Source organism: Emys orbicularis, chromosome 1, assembly GCF_028017835.1.
Source record: "Emys orbicularis isolate rEmyOrb1 chromosome 1, rEmyOrb1.hap1, whole genome shotgun sequence".
Classification (NCBI taxonomy): Eukaryota; Metazoa; Chordata; order Testudines; family Emydidae; genus Emys; species Emys orbicularis.
This window is the reverse complement of record NC_088683.1, coordinates 156,427,189-156,449,278: the sequence shown is the minus strand read 5'-3', so window position 1 is coordinate 156,449,278 and position 22,090 is coordinate 156,427,189. Positions and strand designations below refer to the sequence as shown.

Below are 22,090 nucleotides of genomic sequence, written 5' to 3'. Positions count from 1 at the left end.
CCCATCCTGTCGAACAGAAAGGAGAGCTAAAAAACCCAAACATGATTGGACAATCCTTGGGAAAAGCATTACATTTTGTTGGAGAGAGGGCAAGAAAAAAAAAAATAAGATGAAGGGAAGGGAGGAAAAAAAAAAAAAAAAAATCAACAGGCCTCTCTTTCCTTATTTGGCGACAAGCAAGTGCAAGAAAGTGTTCATTGGGGTTTTGTTCAGTTGTCGGTCTTTTGCACATCTGCGTTCTGGCCAAGACAAGGGGTTTTGAGGTTTTTCTGCAGGACATGAGCATCTGCTGGCTCTATCCTCTTGTAATAGTTTTTCTTCGTCTCAATGATCTCAAAGCCAAACTTTCTGTAGAAGTCGATTGCTGACTCGTTGCTGATCTGGACATGCCTAGGGCACATAGGAGGATAGAGAAAAAGACATCAGCATTTTCTGTAGTATAAAACGTAGCCTACACACTCAGGAACTGTATATCCAGGGATAGAGAGTAAGGGCTTGTCTACACTGGCAATTTACAGCGCTGCAACTTTCTCGCTCAGGGGTGTGAAAAAACACCCCCTGAGCGCAGCAAGTTTCAGCGCTGTAAAGTGCCAAGTGTAGACAGTGCACCAGTGCTGGCAGCTACGCCTCTCGTGGAGGTGGGTTTTTTTTAGAGCGCTGGGAGAACTCTCTCCCAGTGCTGCACCGCAACCACACAAGGCACCTTAAAGCGCTGCCGCAGCACTTTAGCATTGTCAGTGTAGACTAGGCCCTATGATTGAGGTGAGGGGGTGATGGTCTAATAGAGCACAGAATTGAGAATTAGGAACTTCTGACATCTAATCCTGTGCTAACAGAGATTTCCTTTGTGACTTTTAGCTAGTCACCTCACCTCTCTGCTTCTATTTCCCCATCTGTAAAGTAAACCTAACGCCTCTCTTGAGAGAACTGTTGTGGGGATCAACTAGATAACACTTCATATTATCAAAGCACTTTATATGCTAAGTATTAACAGTATCAGCTCAATAGCTTCAACCTGTCTTGAAATGAAAGTGGCAGATAGGGTGACCAGACAGCAAGTGCGAAAAATCGGGACGGGGTGGGGGGATAATAGGAGCCTATCTAAGAAAAAGACCCAAATATCAGGACTGTCCCTATAAATCGGGACATCTGGTCACCCTAGTGGCAGATATTTTGTGAAATATAACAATACAACCTAGTTTCACTGGAGACACTACTGCAGTTTGATTGTGTAACTTCCTTCAGTAACACACTCTAAACACTACAGTAAAATAAGGCTTATCAATGACAATCATGTCATGGATTCTACCACAACATAAGAGTGCTCTGATGGTATTAACACATGCCTTGGCCCAATCCACAGAGGCAAGACCAGACTGTTCAGATATGGTTGGGGCTTTGCGTTACAGCACCTTCCCTTCAATACAACAGTTTTTGTAGCATAGACAGATTCTACGGGGTTTGGGAAACATTTCTCCCTCTTCTTTAGAGTTTTACAAAGCTTGGGAGAACAGAAACTCTTGGGGAGGTGGCGGATAATCCCCCTAAACAGCCTTTAGTTTTCTATGCTAAACTGCTAGGGGACTTAATTTCTGTCATGGGTCTTATTAAAAAAAAGATGTGTGTTTCGACTCCTGCTGGCTCAGTAGTATCTGTTAACTAAATATTTTCAGAGTTGAACAGACACTCCAGATGCTTGTGGATCAAGATGCTTTAGTACAGCATTTCCCAAATAGTGGGCCCCAGACCCACCAGTGGGATTGTAGCAAGGTTCCAGATGCATTGCCACATCCAGGGCCAGATTAACCCATCACAGGGCCCTAGCCTAGGCAAACACACACTTCTCTCATCCTGGGACAGAGGGGAGGTCTGGAGGTTTGGACAGTGAGCCAGACCTGAACTCACCTCGCAGGAGTGGCTCCTGTCCTGAGGGGCTAGGCCAACTCCCAGCTCCACGATCTGCAAACCCATGCATCAATGCCTGGAGCAAAGCCCGGTGGGACAGGAGTCACCACAGTGGAGTGAGCTTGCTCTCCAGCACTTCCCCACCCCCACCCCAGGGCCTCCCTTCTGCAACTGGGCTGGGATTAGGGTTGCTGTGTCAGGGTGAAGGGTGCATTTATGTAATGGTGGGTCGCAAAGACAGACAAAATGCAGTTGGTGGGTTGCCTTAGTAAAAAGCCTGGGAATCACGGCTTTCACATATCAAGGTGCTAAATGACATGATGTGGAACCAACGGAACAAAAACAGAGTCCACAGCTCCAGCAATGGTCAACATCTAAGAGGGCATTTCACACTTCTGACATAAGGCCATGTTTTTGAACATTGGTTGCCTAAAGTTAGGGACCTAAATTTGAAGATGTTGGCCCAAGTGCCAGCAAAACCAAGAATATGGCCACCCTTAACAGATATTTGGTGTGCCCATCTTTGCGAGCTATTATTCATCTCCCATCCTAGTACAGTACTTTGGTAGGTGGAGAGAAAGTTTATGTAGGGCCCCCTTTCCCCCCCCCCCCTTTTTTTTTGGCAACAGCAGCAGATATTTAAGATCAATTAGTCTTCCAATGTGCACATTACTGTAGCTTCTTAATTTGAAGAGACAGGAGGAAAACTAGTAAGAAAACTAGTATCAATTAACAAATGTTTAAAGATGGGCCTGATAGGCCACTACCTCCGAGAAGAGAGAGCAGGAAGCACTTTAGTTAGTTTGGAAACACGCTCCTCTACAATGCTTTTCCTATCAGTCACTACTAGCCAGAGTCAGCACAGTAAACTTTTGAGAATTCTCCCATTAGGGTCTTTGCTCCAGCTTCCTGCTAATGCAGTGACCAATCCATCAGGAGATACTAGCTTGTTAAACATTCCACACACTAGGGTCCTCAGCAGTCCTGGTGGAGGCTCAAGATTCAGTCAATTGCTCTGAAGCAGAGGACTGAAATCAGTTTCTAGTGATCTGGTGTTTTAATGTACATGAGTGGACTGGGTATCATTATAGACACTTACCACCTGTGACAGTTTAATTTAATATAGGATTTGTAGTATTCTCTACTCTAAGGAGAGGAGATATCAGTGTGGTAAATGTTTGTTTATTTTTTAATGCTGCCCATTGTTTAATTAATCTTGCTGCTTGGCCATTAGCATGTAGTTACAGTGCTTTAAAATAGGGCTGTCAAGCGATTAAAAAAATTAATCCGTGATTAATCGCCCTATTAGACAATAACAGAATATCATTTATTTAAATATTTGTGGATGTTTTCTACATTTTAAAATACAACACAAAATACAAAGCGTACAGTGCTCACTTTACATTTATTTTGATTACATATATTTGCACTGTAAAAAACAAATAGTATTTTTCAATTCACCTAATACAAGTACTGTAGTGCAATCTCTATCATGAAAATTGAACTTACAAATGTAGAATTATGTACAAAAAACCCTGCATTCAAAAATGATACTTCAACCACCATTCCAGAGGACATGCATCCATGCTGATGACAGGTTCTGCTCGATAACGATCCAAAGCAGTGTGGACCGACGCACGTTCATTTTCATCATCTGAGTCAGAGGCCACCAGCAGAAGGTGGATTTTCTTTTTTGGTGGTTTGGGTTCTGTAATTTCTGCATCAGAGTGTTGCTCTTTTATGACTTCTGAAAGCATGCTCCATACCTCATCCCTCTCAGATTTTGGAAAGCACTTCAGATTCTTAAATCTTGGGTCAAGTGCTGTAGCTATCTTTGGAAATTCCACATTAGTATTTTCTTTGCATTTTGTCAAATTTGCAGTGAAAGTGTTCTTAAAACGAACAACTTGTGCTGGGTCATCATCAGAGACTGCTATAACATGAAATATATGGCAGAATGCGGGTAAAACAGATGAGGAGACATACAATTCTCCCCCAAGGGGTTCAGTCACAAATTTAATTAACGCATTATTTTTTTAAACAAGCGTCATCAGCATGGAAGCATGTCCTCCGGAATGGCGTTTGAAGTATCAAGGGACATATGAATCTTTAGCACATCTGGCATGTAAATATCTTGTGACGCCAGCTACAACAGTGCCATGCAAAAGCCTGTTCTCATTTTCAGGTGACATTGTAATTAAGAAGTGGGCAGCATTATCTCCCATAAATGTAAACAAACTTGTTTGAGCGATTGGCTGAACAAGAAGTAGGACTGAGTGGACTTGTAGACTAAAGTTTTACACGGTTTTGTTTTTGAGTGCAGTTTATATAACAAAAAAAAAAATACATTTTAAGTTGCACTTTCATGATAGAGATTGTACTACAGTACTTGGGGACTGGATTCGATGACCTCTCGAGGTCCCTTCCAGTCCTAGAATCCTAGAATCTATGAATGAGGTGAATTGAAAAATACTGTTTCTTTTAATAATTTTTACAGTGCAAATATTTGTAATAAAAAATAATATAAAGTGAGCAGTATACACTTTGTATTGTGTTGTAATTGAAATCAATATATTTGAAAATGTAGAAAAACATCCAAAAATATTTAATAAATTTCAATTGGTATTCTATTGTTTAACACTGCCATTAATCGTGATTAATTTTTTTTAACTATGATTAATTTTTTTGAGTTAATTGTATGAGTTAAACTGTGATTAATCGACAGCCCTACTTTAAAATTCAGCACTACTTTTGAAGGAAACCTTCCAAAACTAGGGAAGCTTCTGCTACTGGGCAGTGCCTGGAACAAACCCAGAACTTAAGTGCTGACTGGCTGGGCAGTACTTGTAAGATGGGACCACGTTTGACCCATCATTCCACAGCAATTGCACCTGAAATGATATTGCACCCTCCTCACTCTCCTATAGAGCCTCTCCCAAACCCAGGAGAATAAGAGTGTCATTTACTTACAGATAGATGTTGTCAAAAGTGCCATCTTTCTCACAGATGTTTAAGACGTGATTCAACATTTTAGTTCCTGCCAAGGAATAAAGAGAGACTTAATCACCCCACAAATGTGCAACCAAATCAGTTTAATGTTTGCAGTCAGCTCTATAACTGTTTAATTCCCTAAGCAGGGATGTACTACTCTTAGTGAGTTCATATGACATATTCCTAGAGCAAGTGCTGAGAGCATTGTTATTGTACTCTAAAATTAGCATACTATACACTGCAGTTCATGTTTTAAGTGTTATTTGAGGCTGCTATGAACATTAAAATTTATACACTGGGTATTTTAAACAGTAACTTAAAATTAAATTGCCCAAATCCAAAGGCCTCAGGGAGGCTTAAAAATATCAATCACAAGGAGGACTCCCTGCGAAAGAAGACATTAAAAAGAAGAGAAACCTCACATCAGAAAACCAGGAAACATACTTAGAACAGAAAAGATTACTGAACATATTAGTTTGCTCTTCTGTACCACCTTTTATGAAAGATTTCAAATCATCTTACATATTTATGAACTAAGCCTCCCAACACCTTGTGATGTATTTTCCCCATAGATGAACAGATGCAGAGAGTTTAAGCAAATTAAATTAAGGTTAATAGGCCTATCTTCTCTCCTTTGACTGTTCGCAAAGTCTAATTCTTTATAATTTCTTTTAAGAAAATGCCTTAATGCTTTTCAAGCTAACAGAAAAAGCTTAAAGCCTAGCAATGCTCATAAGCAACTCTATGTGGTACCAATGATTTGATAGGAGAACCTTCTTCAAAAGCAAGCTTCTAGGGCCTTAAAGTGAGCAAAGAATGCGATTAAATTTAAGCAATAGCATTGGCAGTATTATTAACATTACCTGACAAGCAGGTAACAAATAATTTAAATGAATAAAACTTCATTTTTGGCTTCAGTTTGTCCCAATGAAACATTTTAATGGAAATAAAAGGCCCGGATTAATGTGAGAAGCCCATAGATCTGGGAGAAAAAGCTGGGAAAAAACCCAAACTATACACCATGATGTAGACAGAAGATAGCAGCTCCCCTCAAACAAGGAGAGTTAACTTATTGTGATGGTGAACAGAAGGAGCATTGTCCAGTAGGAAGAGCAGGTTATATTTCTACGTGTGCCACTGAATGACTGTGAGACCCTAAGGCATGTCATTTCACCTCTCTTTGCTTCAGTATTTTTTATCTATAAAATAGAATACCTACATCACAGGGAGGGTCTTAGGCTTGATATATAAAGAGCCCTTTGAAATCTTGAGTTAGAAAGCACTATAGAAGTGCAGTCTCACTTCCACAGGACAGGGAAAGCAGAGTTCACTATAAACCAAGTTCTTCTTTCCCACAGTTCCCTTCCTAAGACAGGAATCATCTTCTAATAAGCATTAAGTTCTGCTGTATCAAAGGAACTGAAAACTTTGGAAAAGCATTCAGTAGGCTGGCCCAGGACTCATGTTTCTTTGAAGACACAGATCAAAATGCAGATAGCTTTACCTATTCCTAGCCTTCGGTAGGGTGCCAGGCATCCAAGTGTCATGATGTAAAGTCTCTTCTGGTTCTGAGAGTGATCCACTCTGCAGCACACCGCACCCACTGCAATATCATTGAAATATGCTGCCAGAGAGGGGAAACAGTCAAGTTTTGGTCATTTAGTAATCTCCAGTCTTATAAATATCCTATCCTTCATTTGTCTTCCTTCACTTCTCTTTCCCCACAGCCACTTTTTCCGGGGAACATGGATAATTATATTCCTCCCTAACATACAATAAAACTTTTAGTCAGATAATTGGACATATCTCCATATGACTTAACTCCTTCCACATTGCTCCAAGAAACATTCAGGTAAATGTTAAATCTTGGCTAACATTTTCTGGGCGATGTTTGCACTGTGGTGCTCATGTCAAAGGATTTGATTAATCAGAAGTCCAGCCAATGAACCACTTGGGAAGAAGGGGTGAGATTCCATGTACATCTTCCTGTGCTTCCCCTGGTAATGGACAGAACACCTACTCCCAATAAAGAGAGACCCTATTTAGACTGCAAGTTCTTTAGGGTAGGGACTGTGGCTTCTTCTGTGTCTTATACAGAGCTAAGCATATTTTCACTGCTTAACAGAACAGGAGGAGCTAGTGTCACAAATACCAAGAACAGAGGAGGGTAATACTTCCACCCACCCCCAAACTACTGACAAAAACTGTACCTAATTTGGCTAGTTCGCCAACCTCCAGCACGTCCTTGTAGAACTTGTCATTGTAGCTGACAGGAAAAATGACCTGATTTAACCTCTTCAGCTGCTTAATGTTGTGTGGCGTCACATCTCCCAGCTCGATCCGGCTACTGGAACAAATCAAAACATGCTTAACACCTCTACAAACCCACAATTTATAAGTATATCAAATAGTTAAAACCAGGCATTTTATTTATACATAGAGGGCTAGTTAGCTGAACAACCAATTGAATAGCTACCTGAATCATTGGTGTGGGGTCAACACGCACACACAGCTCCTACTCCCTCTTTTGCGGGCAGCTGCTTTAATACCAAGAAAAAGTCCCAATCAGTACCATAAATTCAGAAGATGCTAAAGGTCTTGAAATGCTTACACAGGGCTGGCAATCCACAAAATATTGTGTGTGTGTGGTTGTGGCAGCATTGGAGAAAGAGAGCAAAAGGAGAACATGACAAGAGAATGTCAGAATCTCCCTGTGAGCCAAGTGGCACTAGTTTTCAAACCTTCCCCTTAAATTTTTACCACAGATTCACTAAAATTGTCTCTGTGCCAGCCTCATGCTTGCCTCTCTCCATCTGTTCAATGTACAGAATAAGCTCCTTAGCCAAGTCCAACTACTAACAAGATAGTCCTGAATTTGTGCTTATTTTCAACAAAAGTCCTTAGTGGATAAACCTAAGAGAAGTCAAATTAACATATGAAAGGCAGATCCTCCCTAAACCTCCTTCCCAGAGAGTCCTGGAGACTGCACAAAATATTGCCACTAGCACTTGAGCTAGATCTGTTTTAACATGCTGGTGAACTACTGCTTGGGGGGGAAAGGTCACAGATTACAGTCAAAGTCACTGTTGCTGTTAAATATGACGGGAACAGAACTGACTGTAATCTACAACTTTTGAAATACCATTATGAACAATACTGAGGAGAAATAAGATACCCTTTTCATACCCACCATACCTGTTAATTTCTCTCCAAGCTATGGAGGGGGACTTAAAAGAATGCTTCAACAGCTTTAGCAAGGACTAGCATAATGAAAAAAAACCCTGTTCCGAGTGGACATCACTATACATAGGGAGCTGCCAGCCCATTGTGTGTAATGACTGAGGAGCAAGCATGGATGATTCCAGAGTAGTCTACAGCCTCAATTTTATTGACTAATGTATAGACCACTAGAATTTTCTTCTGCCCAAGTGACACCATTAGCTCTTTTTTTTTTTTTTTTTAAACTCTATAACAATTCTGTTGTCAGGAAGACCATTTTACAGACATATGGCTGGCAAGGTTCGAGGTAAGTACACGTCTCTAGAATTTTTATTTCCTGTGCTTTTTCTTTCCAAACAGCTGGAGCTGTTCACATGGGTTAGTGTCTTTGGAAGAAGAAAAAAAAGTATAGGTGACATATGCAGAATAGAGTAAAACCAGTATGACCTCTGCTAAACTAGGCACCCTCCTGTCTTCAAGTACCCTGCCCCAAACATGCGGGATACATGTTTTATTAAGAGATCAACTTCTTTAAGCAAACAATTTTTTAGTCTCTTGATTAGCTACTCACAAGTTCAACTGTATTTAAACACTTTAGGTACAATATCCATCTTAATTAACTATCAAGTCAACTACCACCAGCAATGAAGGAATTTAGGTTTTTGTTTTCTAAGCATAGTGTTATAGTCTGCAAGAGCTACTACAGATCTTAGGGACTCGGGAATAGAACCCCCAATATATACACTTTAAGAAGTGTACACAGCCCAAACACACTTTATAAAGCGTGCATTATTTCTGTACAGCTACTGTAGCATTCACAAGGTCTGCAAGGCTGATGTTTCATTCATAGATTCTAAGACTTAGATGATAATGATCCTTCTGAGTCTGATCTCCTGCATGACAAAAGCCATAGTTTTCTCCTAGTGATTCCTGCATTGAGCCCAAAAACTTGTGGCTAAGCTACTAGAGCATATCTTATCTTTTTAAATCAAGACTGCATGGCTTTTTAAAACGCAAGTGATAGAGAATTTACTGCATTCCTTGGCACTACGTTCCAATGGTTAATTACTCTCACTGTTAAAAAAACCACTGCATCTTATTTCCAATTTGAATTTTGCTGACTTCAACTTTCAAACACTAAATCTTGTCATATATTTGCCTGCTAGATTAAAGAGCTCTCAAATATCAGGTATCTTCTCCCTCTGTAGATAATTATAGACGGATCCAGCCCCCTCTTAACCTTTCCTTTGGTAAACTAAATAAATTAACCTTGGTTAGTCTCACTGTAAGGTGTGTTTTCCAGATCATTAATCATTCTTGTAGCTTGTTTCTGAACCCTCTCCAGTTTTTCAATCTCCCTTTTAGAGTATGACACCAACAGTGCACGCAATATTCCAGTAATGACATCACCAATGCCACGTACACAGCTAATATCACCCTACTTCTACTTTATAGCTTATTTTAAGACATCTGAGCGTATTAAAAGCAGGAATGGCTGGGAACCAAGTGGCCCTGTTGAGCTACTCCACAAAGTACCCATTTTTCCTGTCTCCTTCACAGTTTTTGCCATTCCCTCTGTGTCACCGCTATCTCTTTTGCCTTAGGCTACTCTGAGCAGGTCTACATTAAGGATTTTGGCACTAGTGCATCAGCATCAGTGCAACCTCTCTCTCCTTTTCCTCAGCGTAATTGCACTGCACCAGTGTAAAGGAAGGCTTGAACCAAGGTGACTTACCCTGGAGCAAGTGGTGATGTTGCAAGCCCCTCTTTTCACTGCTGCAAAAATACCTAACATGCCATTAGTGCAGGGTCTCATCTAAACATTCACTCAGTGCTCTAGACATGGTTCTTCTAAAATCCACAAGCTTGCAAATAGTCCTTTAAAATGCATCAAACCCAGTTCTTGATAGCAGTTGTAACTGGATTTCATCTAGAAAAGTCAGTGCCAGCAAGAACAGAGAGGACCAGGTACAATGCCACAGAGGAATCTTTTGTTGAAAGCGTATTTTCAGTGTATATCACTATATGATTAAGTCATCACATAAATTACACCCCAAAAGCCTTCATGAACTGCAGGAGAGCTTGGCCCTCCATTTCTCACCACACAGGCCTCTCTCTCCAAATGCTCCTCCAGTTTGCACAGGACTTCAAAGCTCAACACTGCTCTTCAGAGCACCTGCGTGGACAATATCTAACTTCCATAACAGGCCTTAAAGATCTGAAAATCACATATACTGCATTAGCTGCGAAGAATTGTGGACAAAGAAAAATAGATTCATTTTGTCTAGGAAGAGATAGAACAACATAACTGCGTGAAGAACAGAGACCATTCAGCACATACATGCTGAAGCTCACCATCTGCAAAAGTCAGTCTGCACAGAAAGTTTTTTGTCTTCAAATCTAAGGACTTGTAAAGTTGCCCTAGACCAAACAGATCTCGGACAAAACATATATCTTGTGTGACAACAGAAATATTATTTGGCCATGCTTTTCTCTTAATTTGCATCAGTGACAATACAAGTATACAAGACAATACAAGACAATACAAGCTCCCAATACTTCTGTTAGTCTTAAAGGTGCCACAGGACCCTCTGTTGCTTTTTACAGATTCAGACTAACACGGCTACCCCTCTGATACAATACAAGTATAGTGTTTGAAAAAAAATGTTAGTAATGAATGTGCATTCTTTTGTTATTTGCTAAAAACTATTCTATGCCCAAGGTATTTAAGAAAAGTAAATAGTTTTCATTTTTAATATATCCTGAGGAGGCCATCTCTGTGCATTCTACCTTTCACGTAATTTGTTGCAAAATTTCTATCCCTTATGGTGGTGAAGAAAACTTTAAAGACAAATTCAGGGTATGTCCGCACTACAAGTGCTACAGTGGCACAGCTGTAGCACTCTAGCTAAGCCACTCTTCCAACACTCATGGAAGGGATTTTTCCATGGTTGTAGTAAATCCACCCCTTTGAGAGGCAGTAATTAGGTCAACAGACTAATTCTTCTGTCAACCTAATTGTGTCTATGGTGGGGGTTAGGATGACCTAACTACATAGCACGTGGCAAGAAATTTTTCACAGCCCTGAACAATATAGCTAGGATGACCTAAGTCTTAGGTATAGACCAGGCTTTAGTGCAGTGGTTACCAATCAGTAGATTACGATTGACTGGTCAATCCTGGAGCCTCTGACAATAGATCATGATCTCTGGCCACTAAAAGTCCAGCGGCGCAGCAGGGCTAAGGCAGGCTCCCTGCCTGCCCCATGACGCTCCCGGAAGCAGCCAGCACCCCCCTGCAGCCCCTGGTGGGGTGGGGCAGGTGTCTCCGCATACTGCTCCTCCTACAAGCACTGCCCCTGCAGCTCCCATTGGCCCGGAATGGGAAACTGAGGCCAATGGGAGCTGCGGGGGCAGTGCTTGCAGGCAGGAGCAGTGCGCGGAGTCATGTGCTCCCCACCCCAGGGGCCACAGGAGCATGCTGCCGCTTCCAGAAGTGGTGTGGGGCTGGGGCAGGCAGGGAGCCTGCCTTAGCCCTGCTGCGGCACCAACCGGGAGCCACCCGAGGTAAGTGCGGCCCGGCAGGAGCCCGCACTCCGAGCCCCCTCCCGGAGCCAGCAACCTGCACCCCCTCCTAAACCCAACACTCTGCCCCAGCACGGAGCCCCCTCCTGCACTCAAACTCCCTCCCAGAGCTTGCACCCCACCCCTGCCACAGGCTCAGCCCAGAGCCCCCTCTCACACTCTGAACCCCTCGGCCCCAGCCCACAGCCCGCACCCCCTCCCGAACCCCAGCCCCATGAAAGTGAGTGAGGGTGAGGGAGAGTGAGCAATGGAGAGGGGAGGTATGGAGTGAGCGGGGCAGGGGCTCGGAGAAGGGGCAGGGTAGATCCTGGGTTGCACTTCAATTCAAAAAGTGATCTTGTGTGTATAAAGGTTGGAGACCACTGCTCTAGCGTAACAGATGCAGTCATATATACTAGAGTCTTCAGACAGCCTGAAACAATCAACGAGATGAAATGTCCCTATCTTAATGGAGTGTTAACATCGAACCCTACATTTCACTAATAATTTTAGCAGAAACATCCACCTGATGTTCTCATCCCATAATCTCAAACTACTCTGTCACCTATACAGTTGTCAGAAGTCCCATTTGTCCCCTACCCAGATGCCAAAATTTCTTGCTCTGACACCCCACTCCCAAATTTCTACCTCATAGTTGTGTTTTTAATACAAAATTCTGCAGCCCATTACACTTGTCAACATAAAATAGAATTTAATACCAAATTAAAGCAAAGGGTCAGGACTGTACTGTTTTTTACTAAATTAGATAATAGAATCTCCACTGACTATTTAAATTAAGCTGACAAAGAATTTCCACTGTGTAGTGTCACAATGTGATGAAATTCAAGGGGCCTCACTATAGAGTTTAGGGAAAGTGTCACAGAATACATGCAACTTCAAGTCTGGTGGAGTTTGGGTCCATTGGACAAAAATACTACACCATTCTTCTTCATCAACACTTGTGATTTTAAAAAAAAAAATATTTCAAACTGCAAAAGTGTTTGTTTAATTTAATGTCCAAAAAAGTCTACTTCATGTTTTCAAAAAGTCAAGCTCAACTTCCAGAGTTAAGTTACAAGGATGTCTAAGAAACCTGGTCTTACAATTATAAGTCTAGCAACAAGCTGAACTTCAGAGAAACTTTGATCTTTCCATCACTTTTCATCCCACAAACATTATGTAAAGGAATCACTTCACTATTGAAGGGCACCTACCACTTCTGGGGTCTAATGCAGCTGCTGACAATGCACAGAAACACTACACAAATTTAAGAAAGGAAACAAAGAAGGATTCTAGATCAAATTGAAATAGAAGTGGGAATTTAGTGAGGTGCTATATAGTTACTGAAACTGGAAGCCTGCCCAGAACACTGGCATGAACACTTCCACTCTCACGATCACTGCCCTATATTCTTTCAAGTGCTTGCCAAATACAAGCCTGCTTCCCCCTGAGATCTAATTACAACTCATTGTGGTATGGGTTGAAAACCATACATAGGGGAGCGCAGAGTTGGTGTTACTGTGCAAACTAGAGATTTGAAGTTGGTGGGTAAATACCCTATTTGGCCCTGGTGGAACGGACAAGTCCCACTCACTTCACTGGCAGCTGCTTACACCAGGGCTGAATGTGTCCCCTTGATGGTGTATTCAAAGGAAGCAATGCTATGCCAGTTTACAGTTCAAAAGGAATTCAAATCATTTCCCAGAAACATGAATCATGATGAGAAGCTTCAGTGACAGTCAATATTCAGAGCTTTGAAAACCAGTTAGAACCCACTATAAAAAGGGGAAAGGGAAATTGCAAGTTTCTTAATGTTACAAGAATCTCAGCCCCATTCAACCATAAGGCTACACTACAGCCGGGATTGATGCTCCGAGATCGATCCACCGGTGGTCTATTTAACGGGGTCTAGTGAAGATAGGCTACAGAGGGACCTAGACAAATTAGAGGATTGAGCCAAAAGAGATCTGATGAGGTTCAACAAGGACAAGTGCAGAGTCCTGCACTTAGGACAGAAGAATCCCATGCACTGCTACAGACTAGGGACCGAATGGCCAGGCAGCAGTTCTGCAGAAAAGGACCTAGGGGTTACAGTGGACGAGAAGCTGGATATGAGTCAACCGTGTGCCCTTGTTGCCAAGAAGGCCAATGGCATTTTGGGCTGTATAAGTAGGGGCATTGCCAGCAGACTGAAGGACGTGATCATTCCTCTCTATTCGACATTGGTGAGGCCACATCTGGAGTACTGTGTCCAGTTTTGGGCCCCCCACTACAAGAAGGATGTGGAAAAATTGTAAAGAGTCCAGCGGAGGGCAACAAAAATGATTAGGGGTCTGGAGCACATGACTTATGAGGAGAGGCTGAGGGAACTGGGATTGTTTAGTCTGCAGAAGAGAAGAATGAGGGGGGATTTGATAGCTGCTTTCAACTACCTGAAAGGGGGTTCCAAAGAGGATGGATCTAGACTGTTCTCAGTGATGCCAGATGACAGAACAAGGAGTAATGGTCTCAAGTTGCAGTGGGGGAGGTTTAGGTTGGATATTAGGAAAAACTTTTTCACTAGGAGGGTGGTGAAGCACTGGAATGGGTTACCTAAGGAGGTGGTGGAATCTCCTTCCTTAGAGGTTTTTAAGGTCAGGCTTGACAAAGCCCTGGCTGGGATGATTTCATTGGGGATTGGTCCTGCTCCTGAGGTCCCTTCCAACCCTGATATTCTATGATAAGACCCACCAAATCGACAGTGGATTGCTCTCCCATCGACCCCTGTACTCTACCCCCGACAAGAAGAGTAGGGTAAGTCAACAGGAGAGTTTCTCCCGTCGACCCCCCCGCGATAACTCAACCTAACGTATGTCGACTTCAGCTACATTATTTACGTAGCTGGAGTTGAGTACAGTAGGTCAACTTAGGCTATGTCTACACTACCACAGTAAGTAATGGAAGTCCCTTCCTAAAGGGATGTACCTGACTGAAACAGATCTCTGTGTAACTGATAGGGCTCAGATTTATCTAAAGCAGCTGGTGTTTTAAATTTAGCAGAACAGAATCTCCAACTCACAAATTTTACTGGAGATATCAAGGAACAGTCAAAGTGGGCTGGGGGAGAAAAAAATTTTAACTAACAAATTGAGCACTTAGGAGAGGGCTTGTTGCCCAGTATGCAGCAAGTTAACTTTATTGCTTCTGTTTTGGCTTGCAAGTTAAAACAGAAGTCGAGACACGATAATGCACTCCCATAAAATAAAAATGAAAGAGCTATGAATGATCTGCAAAGTATAGCTTTGCTTAGAATCTCCTTCAAAGCCAGAAGAGCCTCTAGTTTTCTTAAACAGATTAGCTTTCTTGCTAGGCACACAGGTTACTCAGGGGAATGTCAGTTTGTTTTCAACTATCCCTTGAAGATCTGTGGGTTGCACACCTCCTCCTCTTCCCCGCAACATTTTTCAAACGCAGCCAACTGTGGGCTTTTCTTGAGGCCACAGCCTCCTGTGGGTAAATGGGGGGTGCAAAGCAGCAACCCCTCCTCCCAGGGCTGCCAACAGGGGTTGGGCCATGCCCTCCTCTGGAGCCAAAAATGCTGGCGATGCAGGCAGCCAGTGAGAGAGTTTCCCCACCTTTCCGGGGCTGGTGGGGTTTGGGCTTCAGCCTTGGGGTGGCAGGCTCGTTGTGGGGCTTGGACTCCGGCCATGGGACTTCAGGAGCCGATCCAAGGCTTAATCTTCGCCCCACCCCCCCAATGGCCCCTCGCTGCCTCCTCCAACAGTGGAGCCCTGGCTGTTTGGCAGCAGGTGCCAGCCCCAGCCATCCCATCACCCCTGCTGCCTCCCATCCATACCCTCATGCCCCCGCTGTCTCCTTACCCACCTCCCCATATAGGGCTTAAATTTGTCCCCCAGCTTGCCAGGGCTAAGTAAATGTGTGTTTCTCATGTTGCTTCTGATGCATCCTGCAGTATGCTGTATCAAATGCGGCTGTTGTGTGATGGTCACATTCTACCCAAGGTAGATGAAAGCGTAGGATTACCAGATCTAGGTCCTCAGTTCAGGACTCACTTTCCTAGCCAACTGAAGAACGAGAACATTCCTGTATTATTGTGGCAGCCTACCTGTCCAGGTGCAGCAAGGAGTCCAATGTGAGCACAAGGCTTCACAAACTTGATCTGCAGTTTGATATCCTCAGGCATTAGGGCTTTACAAGTTTCCTCAATACCTACTCATCTGAGGACTAAGCCTAGCCATAGCTATTCGTCATGTGCTCTTCAGGGGTTTCATGCATATTACCACCACTTTCTATGGCCTATATTCAATGTTCCCAACTGTAGTCTCACCTCCATAAGCCCATAGCTGTCTCTGGAAGAGTTCATCTGCAAGGCTTCCAAGTTTCAAAGCTTTTTTGGGAGATGGGAGGCAGCAAAGACCGTCGCTTACTATGCATGTGTGCAGTACCTAGCATAGTAGGGTCCTGATTTCAGTTGGGTCCCCTGGACCAGTGTTTCTCAACCTTTTTGATTCCAGGGAGCAGTTTGCTGCCTTCCTAAACTGTGTCAAGGAGATCTCAGAGATCAGCGCTGGTCCATAAGCCAGTCACTGAGAAACACCGTCCTGGACAATACCATAACATCTGAATCAACCTATAGTGTCGTCCTTAAGGCCACAGATAGAGCTTCTGAGAAAGCGCTCTTCTGTTTTTCATTCCTCTTTGAAGTCTGCCTTTTGGCTACACCTCTTCTGCCTCAGCAGGTGGTATAACTTTATTTTCTGACACATTACAAATCCCACAGAAATGTTAATCAGCAAGTTGTAATTTGAGCTCTTGCAAGTCAGTGAGAACTTCCCTTTCTATAGTCCTTGCTTGGAGGCAGCAATGTAACAACTTTAACAAAACAGTGTAACGGAGTGTGATATAGAGAAAGGGATGCTATTCGCATCTGCTTTGCATGCAAACAGTGAGGTCAACAGGGGGTGGAGTTCAAGTTCCTCTCACTCAAGTTTTTCCCCCCACTAATCAGAGCCAATATTTTTAATTAAAAAAAAAAAATGAAAACTGGGTTTATGGCAAAAATAAGGGAAACAAAATTGGATCTCCATGGACCATCAATTTCACAAGCTGCAAAGTGAACAAACATGAAAAAGTTTTGCAGATAACCCTGTAGTGTAGACCAGGCCTTACTCACTAAGTTTATCCAATGTAAAGGTTAAGTCAACATAAACTGCCTTGCATTGACCTAGCTCTGGAAGGGTCTTCACTTAAATTTGGCTCCTGCTGATGTAAGTGCCTCTCTACGCTAATTTAGTAACACCACCTCCCAAAGCAGCATAGAGTCATGGTCAACGTAATTAGGTCAACGCAGTGTCAGCGCAGAAATGCATTGCTTACATCGACTGTTACTGGCTTTCAGGAGCCACCCCACAATGACAGTACAATCAATACAAGCACTAACGGAGAGAATGTGCACCGCTGACACCAGGAGCCAAGTGTGCGCACACACAAGCAATTTAATAACTGCGGTGGCTGTATGCTGACATTAAATTAGGTTGACGTAATTTTGTAGTGTAGACATGGCTTAAGTCATGAAAAAATGGGGAGGGTGTAGAAGATGAGAGAAAAGCAAATATGATCATGATCTTCAGAAAAAGAAATGAGATCCTGATAATTACCATTCCAAAAGTCTGGTTAACCTCTTGTAAAACACAACAAACCAGAGAAAACAGTTTTTCACATCTAGATGATTTCACATCCTCCTTGAAAGAAACCATAGCTCTTCTCCAGAAGATGCAATATCCCTCAGCAACAGGGATTTTTCTGCTAGAACTTCCAGCATTGGAAAGTCCAATGGACAGGAGTTTTAAAATGGGAAGAGGCTCCCCCCAGTAGCCTAGGTCTCCTTAGAAGAAAATCATGGGAACTTCTGCGAGCACCAGCAGTGGAAGACTTGTTCAGAAGCTGACAGTTGGGCTCACTCACTGGAATCCAAGGAGCCACAACAGCTGCCAGCAAAGGCCCCTTAACTTCTCATTAATTTCTCCTTGCTCTCAGCAGAGGGGGTTCTGGGCCTATGCCGATGATATGGCCACACTGAATGATATGGTAGACTCCACATAGGACATGAAGCAACTGCACAGGTAGCTTCACTGCTGCATGTTCTTTCAAATTCAGAGTGATTGGGGAGAAGAGCCGCAAACCACATACACTGTGCCACTGCCTCCTTAGATCTGAAGGGTCACAGAACATTAGGGAACTGTGAATGGCTTCTTCCTGAATTGATCTGAATGGAGCAGGATTGGGGACATAAAATTCAGTATTAAATCACTAGGAGGGGGTGGTAGTGGGGTGTTTTACTTGTATGGGAGCCCCAAACTCAGAAGCCACTGAAAGCCAAGAGTACAGGGAACTCGACAGAGCTGCACTAGAATGATAGTGCAGCTCTCAGGCACACTTATGAGTACTGCCTATAACTATAGCCTGCCAAGAGACCCCAGTCTGGTCTGCCCTGACGTGCATAGACATACACGTAGCGTATCCAGGCCCAAATAGCTCCTCTGCCTGATTCACAATCAACATGGAGTCAGAGAAAAGCCAAGCTATAGAAATCTGTGAGATGGGTTACAAAGAGAAGAAAAAGACAAAATTCTAGCTCCAGCAACAAAGGAGCTGACCTACCTTAATAACTATGGCAACTGCTGGCTCACCTTTGCTGATCAATTCTATTGCCCTTCCCATGTACTTGCCTATGCCAAATAAGGTAACTCTGACTAGCTCCAAGGGAGTGGGAAAAGGGACAGGAATCCATCACTCCTGTTGGGCAATCTTTTATTCGTATGCATTTCTATGGAACCATTCCACGTTGTTACCTGATGTCTAAGTTTTGGAGCCTGTTTTTTCATCTCTCAGCTTCACTGACTCAGTCCCCGAAAACCATTTAAATTGTTTGAAACTAGTCATGAAAATGAGAGATACCAAGGCTGCTTGATGATAAAAACTTGGTTATGTGACCTCATCCCAACTGCTAACCAGTTAATAACAAATGGTAAGGGGTTTAAAAACCTAAGTACTTCAGCGAGCATTCACCCTGCCTTAATCTGCCGAACTGGAATAGTAATATCTGACATTTATACAACACTTTTCAAACAGTAATTATTTGCAACACCACCTCTGGAAGACAGCTTAGGAACACCCTTATTTCATAGAAAGAGAAATTGAGGCACTGGTGAAATGACTTGCCCAAAGTCACAAACAGGTCAACAGAGCTGGGAACAGAACCCAGGTCTCATGACTTCCAGTCCTGTGTTCAAAGCACTAGACCACGTTGCCTCTGTTTAGCAGTGGAATCAGTGTTTCATTTACCACATTTGAAATCCCTATGCTACATTTTCACAAGACAACCAGAAAGGGAGGGAGACTCCAAACAGATTACACTGCAGAAATCATTGTTAGCTACAAAACATAGCTCTTTCTCATCCATCCATGTCCTGCAACCTCAACGAAATGTGAATGGAATTTAAAGGCTACATCAAAGCAAATACTCATGGAAATTACACCATCCTTTCAATCCTCCCTATAAAGCAGTCACACAAAATTCTACCTGGCCCAGGCAGGCAACATTTTAAGATAAAACATTATTTCCAACGCTGGTCAATCCAGGACTTTGCTGAGTGACTACCAGCTACCAATTTGATGACACTGGTTAGATCTTTATTATTATAATCGTGAAAGGAGCTAAGGAGATTGTATGCTAGAACTAATTCGTTTTTATATCAATTTGGCAAGATAACTTCACAGGAAAGACCTCCGCACAAAACGATAATCTGCATTTCTCAACAGCAGAATGGAAGGAACCAGCTCTTCCACCCAGTATTTCTCTAGTAAAGCAGATAAGGTGAGACAAGGAACAGGAGAGCTGCTTTTGTCCCGCAGGTGGGGTACTTTCGAAGAGCAAGGTGCTGTGAGTTTCCTGTAGAGAAGTATCAGTGTTTACCCGATAGACCATTAACGGGCATTACTTTAACACTGAGCACCTACTGCAACTCAATAGCTGAGTTTTCTCTAGCCCGTTCCACACACGAGGTATCCATAAGACAAGTGCCCGGTCCAGCAGCACGCCCCGGGGGCCGGGCGCAGAGAGCTGGGAGACGGGAAGGGGGCTGCCCGGAGTGACCCAAGCGGGGACTTGGTCGGGAAGTGGCGGGTCACGGCGAGGGGCGGACAAGGCGCGTAGGACGGTTGGAAAGCGGTTAACGTCTCGGTGTTTGTGCAGCTTCGCTGGGGAGCGGCGGCCCAGGAGCAGGGCTGGCCCCCGGCCGGGCGCGGGAGGATCACGCCGCCAGTCCCGGCAGCCCGCGCAGACTGCGGGCCCGGGTAGGACCCAGCGGCTCCCCCTACTGATCCCGCGGCGCCTGGGGCTCCCCGGCCGGCCAGGACAGAGGCAGGGCGAGCCGCCGCCAGCCGGGGATGCCGGGCGGGAGCTCGGCGGCGACACTGAGCGGGACACGGGGAGGCCCCTGTCAAGTGAGGCCGGGCCGGGCCCCACCGGGCTCAGAGCCGGGCTGGAGCTCGGGGCCGCACTCACCCCTTCATGGTGCGGCCTGGCAGGGCCGGGATCCGCGCTCAGTGCGTGCGGGGCCCGACGATGCGGCTCCGGCCTCCTCCTCGGCGCTGGCGGTTCGCCCTGCAGCTCCCCCTCCACATGGGCCTCGGGCCGCCCGTCCGCCGCGCTCCGCTCCACCCCGCCGACGTGACCCCTCGCCTCGCGGCGGCGTGACTGGGCCGGCGCTATACGGCGCCGCCCACGTGACCTCTCCCGTGGCCACTTCGCGGGAAGGGCCTTGTCCTGTCACGTGGGCCTAGGAGGCCAATCGCCTGCCTCCGCATCCGCCACCTGTCATTTAAAAAAACCCCATCATTAAACTAGAAGGTCTCCCGATTCGCTCACTTCCGGGGGCAGGGACTAGGCTCGTGACTAGGTGCATGCGCCCCATGAGCAAATGAGCAGCTGATCACCGCTGCCTGCCATTGAAGAGAAGCGAAAAGAAGTAGTTCGGCTCCCCCGCCCGCCACAGGTGAGACCCCCCCCCCTTCTCTCTCTCTCTCTCTCTCCCCCCGCCCGGCCGCGAGACGCGGTCACCTGGCAGATGTGGGGAAACGCCGGAGGGGGGGCACGCCAGGGCGAGCGCGCGGGGGTCTCTTCCCCCTCCCTGCGCCCGTGACGCCGCCGGGCGATGCTGTCTCGGGCCGGGGGCGCAGGGCCGCAGTGACGTATCCAGAGCGGCCGTGTCCCAATCGCGTGTCCCCGGCGTCGCTCTGGTGCCTGGGCCCGGCGGCCTGTGGGGGCCCGCGACTCGCGAGAGGGGGGCGCTGCGGGGGGCCGGGGGGTCCCTCGCGCGCGTTGCCGGCTGGGGGAGGCTGGTCAGTGGTTACGCGGTGACCCAGCAGGGGATGGGGGAGGCTGGGCTGCGGGGCTGACGCGTGACCCGGCGGCCTGGGCACCCTGCCGGTTGCTGGACTGACGAAGACGTGCACCGGTTGCTGCGGTCCGGGGGCAAAGCCTGGCAAATAAAAGCAACGAAACCTCTCCCCTGAAATGCAGAAGAGTAGTGGCTAACATGAGGCTGGAAGGTGGCAGCGTTTAGCAGCGGATCTATTGCTATGTCTGGTGTTGCACAAGTAACGCCTATCAGTGTGATTATGCTGCTGCGCAGGCTGATCCTACTATTGAGTGGGTCCCCCGTGAAGGAATTAGCACAGCAATTTCGATGACCCCAGAGAACTTTCATTTCAGCAATGGGAAAGTAAGAGAACGTAAAATGGCTCTTGAATCTAGCGCTACATTGGCTGTATGCTTCCAACTACTGAAGTATCTCTTTATTGTCTCCCCTTTCCAATCTCTTGTACTTACCTCGTCCAAACACTGCTCTTAACTAAGGGAGGGGGGTTCGGATGTTTCTGTTGGCGTTGAACGTTGTCATTTGAAGCCACTGTAGATCAGCTGATAAGGTGACTCAGTCCCATAGGGAGAGTCTCTTTATGGCTCCCTATCCAGTGTCCCCACTACACCTCTGTCTTGGCATGATCTGGTGGTATGAGACCATAGGAGTGGTTCTCTAATTTTCTTAGCTCCAGCAGCTTTAGACTGACTTATTCCAGAATAAGTGTCTCCATGTGTGGCTCTGTGCCTGAAGAGCTCCATGTGTAGACCAAGTCCTGACTTCTTCCAGAACTCTCAGACACCGCATCTAAGGCTCTTATTAATTTTCATTAAGTGTTCTCCTCCTGCTCCTTTTGCTTGCACAGACACAGATAGGCCCATCAGCCTGAGATCAATCTCAGATGAAATAATGGAATAGCTGATAGGGGACTCAACAAATAAAGAATTAAAGGAGGGTGATTAATGCCAATCTGCATGGCTTTATCAAAAG

General features: G+C 44.9%; 1 protein-coding gene across 1 annotated transcript; it reads right to left on the bottom strand.

Annotated features, from left to right (window-relative positions):
- Positions 1-123: 123 nt before the first annotated feature.
- Positions 124-20,252, bottom strand: NAA50 (N-alpha-acetyltransferase 50, NatE catalytic subunit). Its single transcript, XM_065417483.1, has 6 exons — positions 20,245-20,252; positions 20,058-20,153; positions 7,107-7,243; positions 6,401-6,520; positions 4,876-4,942; positions 124-390 (listed from the first exon to the last, which is right to left on the bottom strand). The coding sequence occupies exons 1-6, from the start codon at positions 20,250-20,252 to the stop codon at positions 210-212; spliced, it is 609 nt and encodes a 202-aa protein (XP_065273555.1). The 3' UTR covers positions 124-209.
- Positions 20,253-22,090: the final 1,838 nt, after the last annotated feature.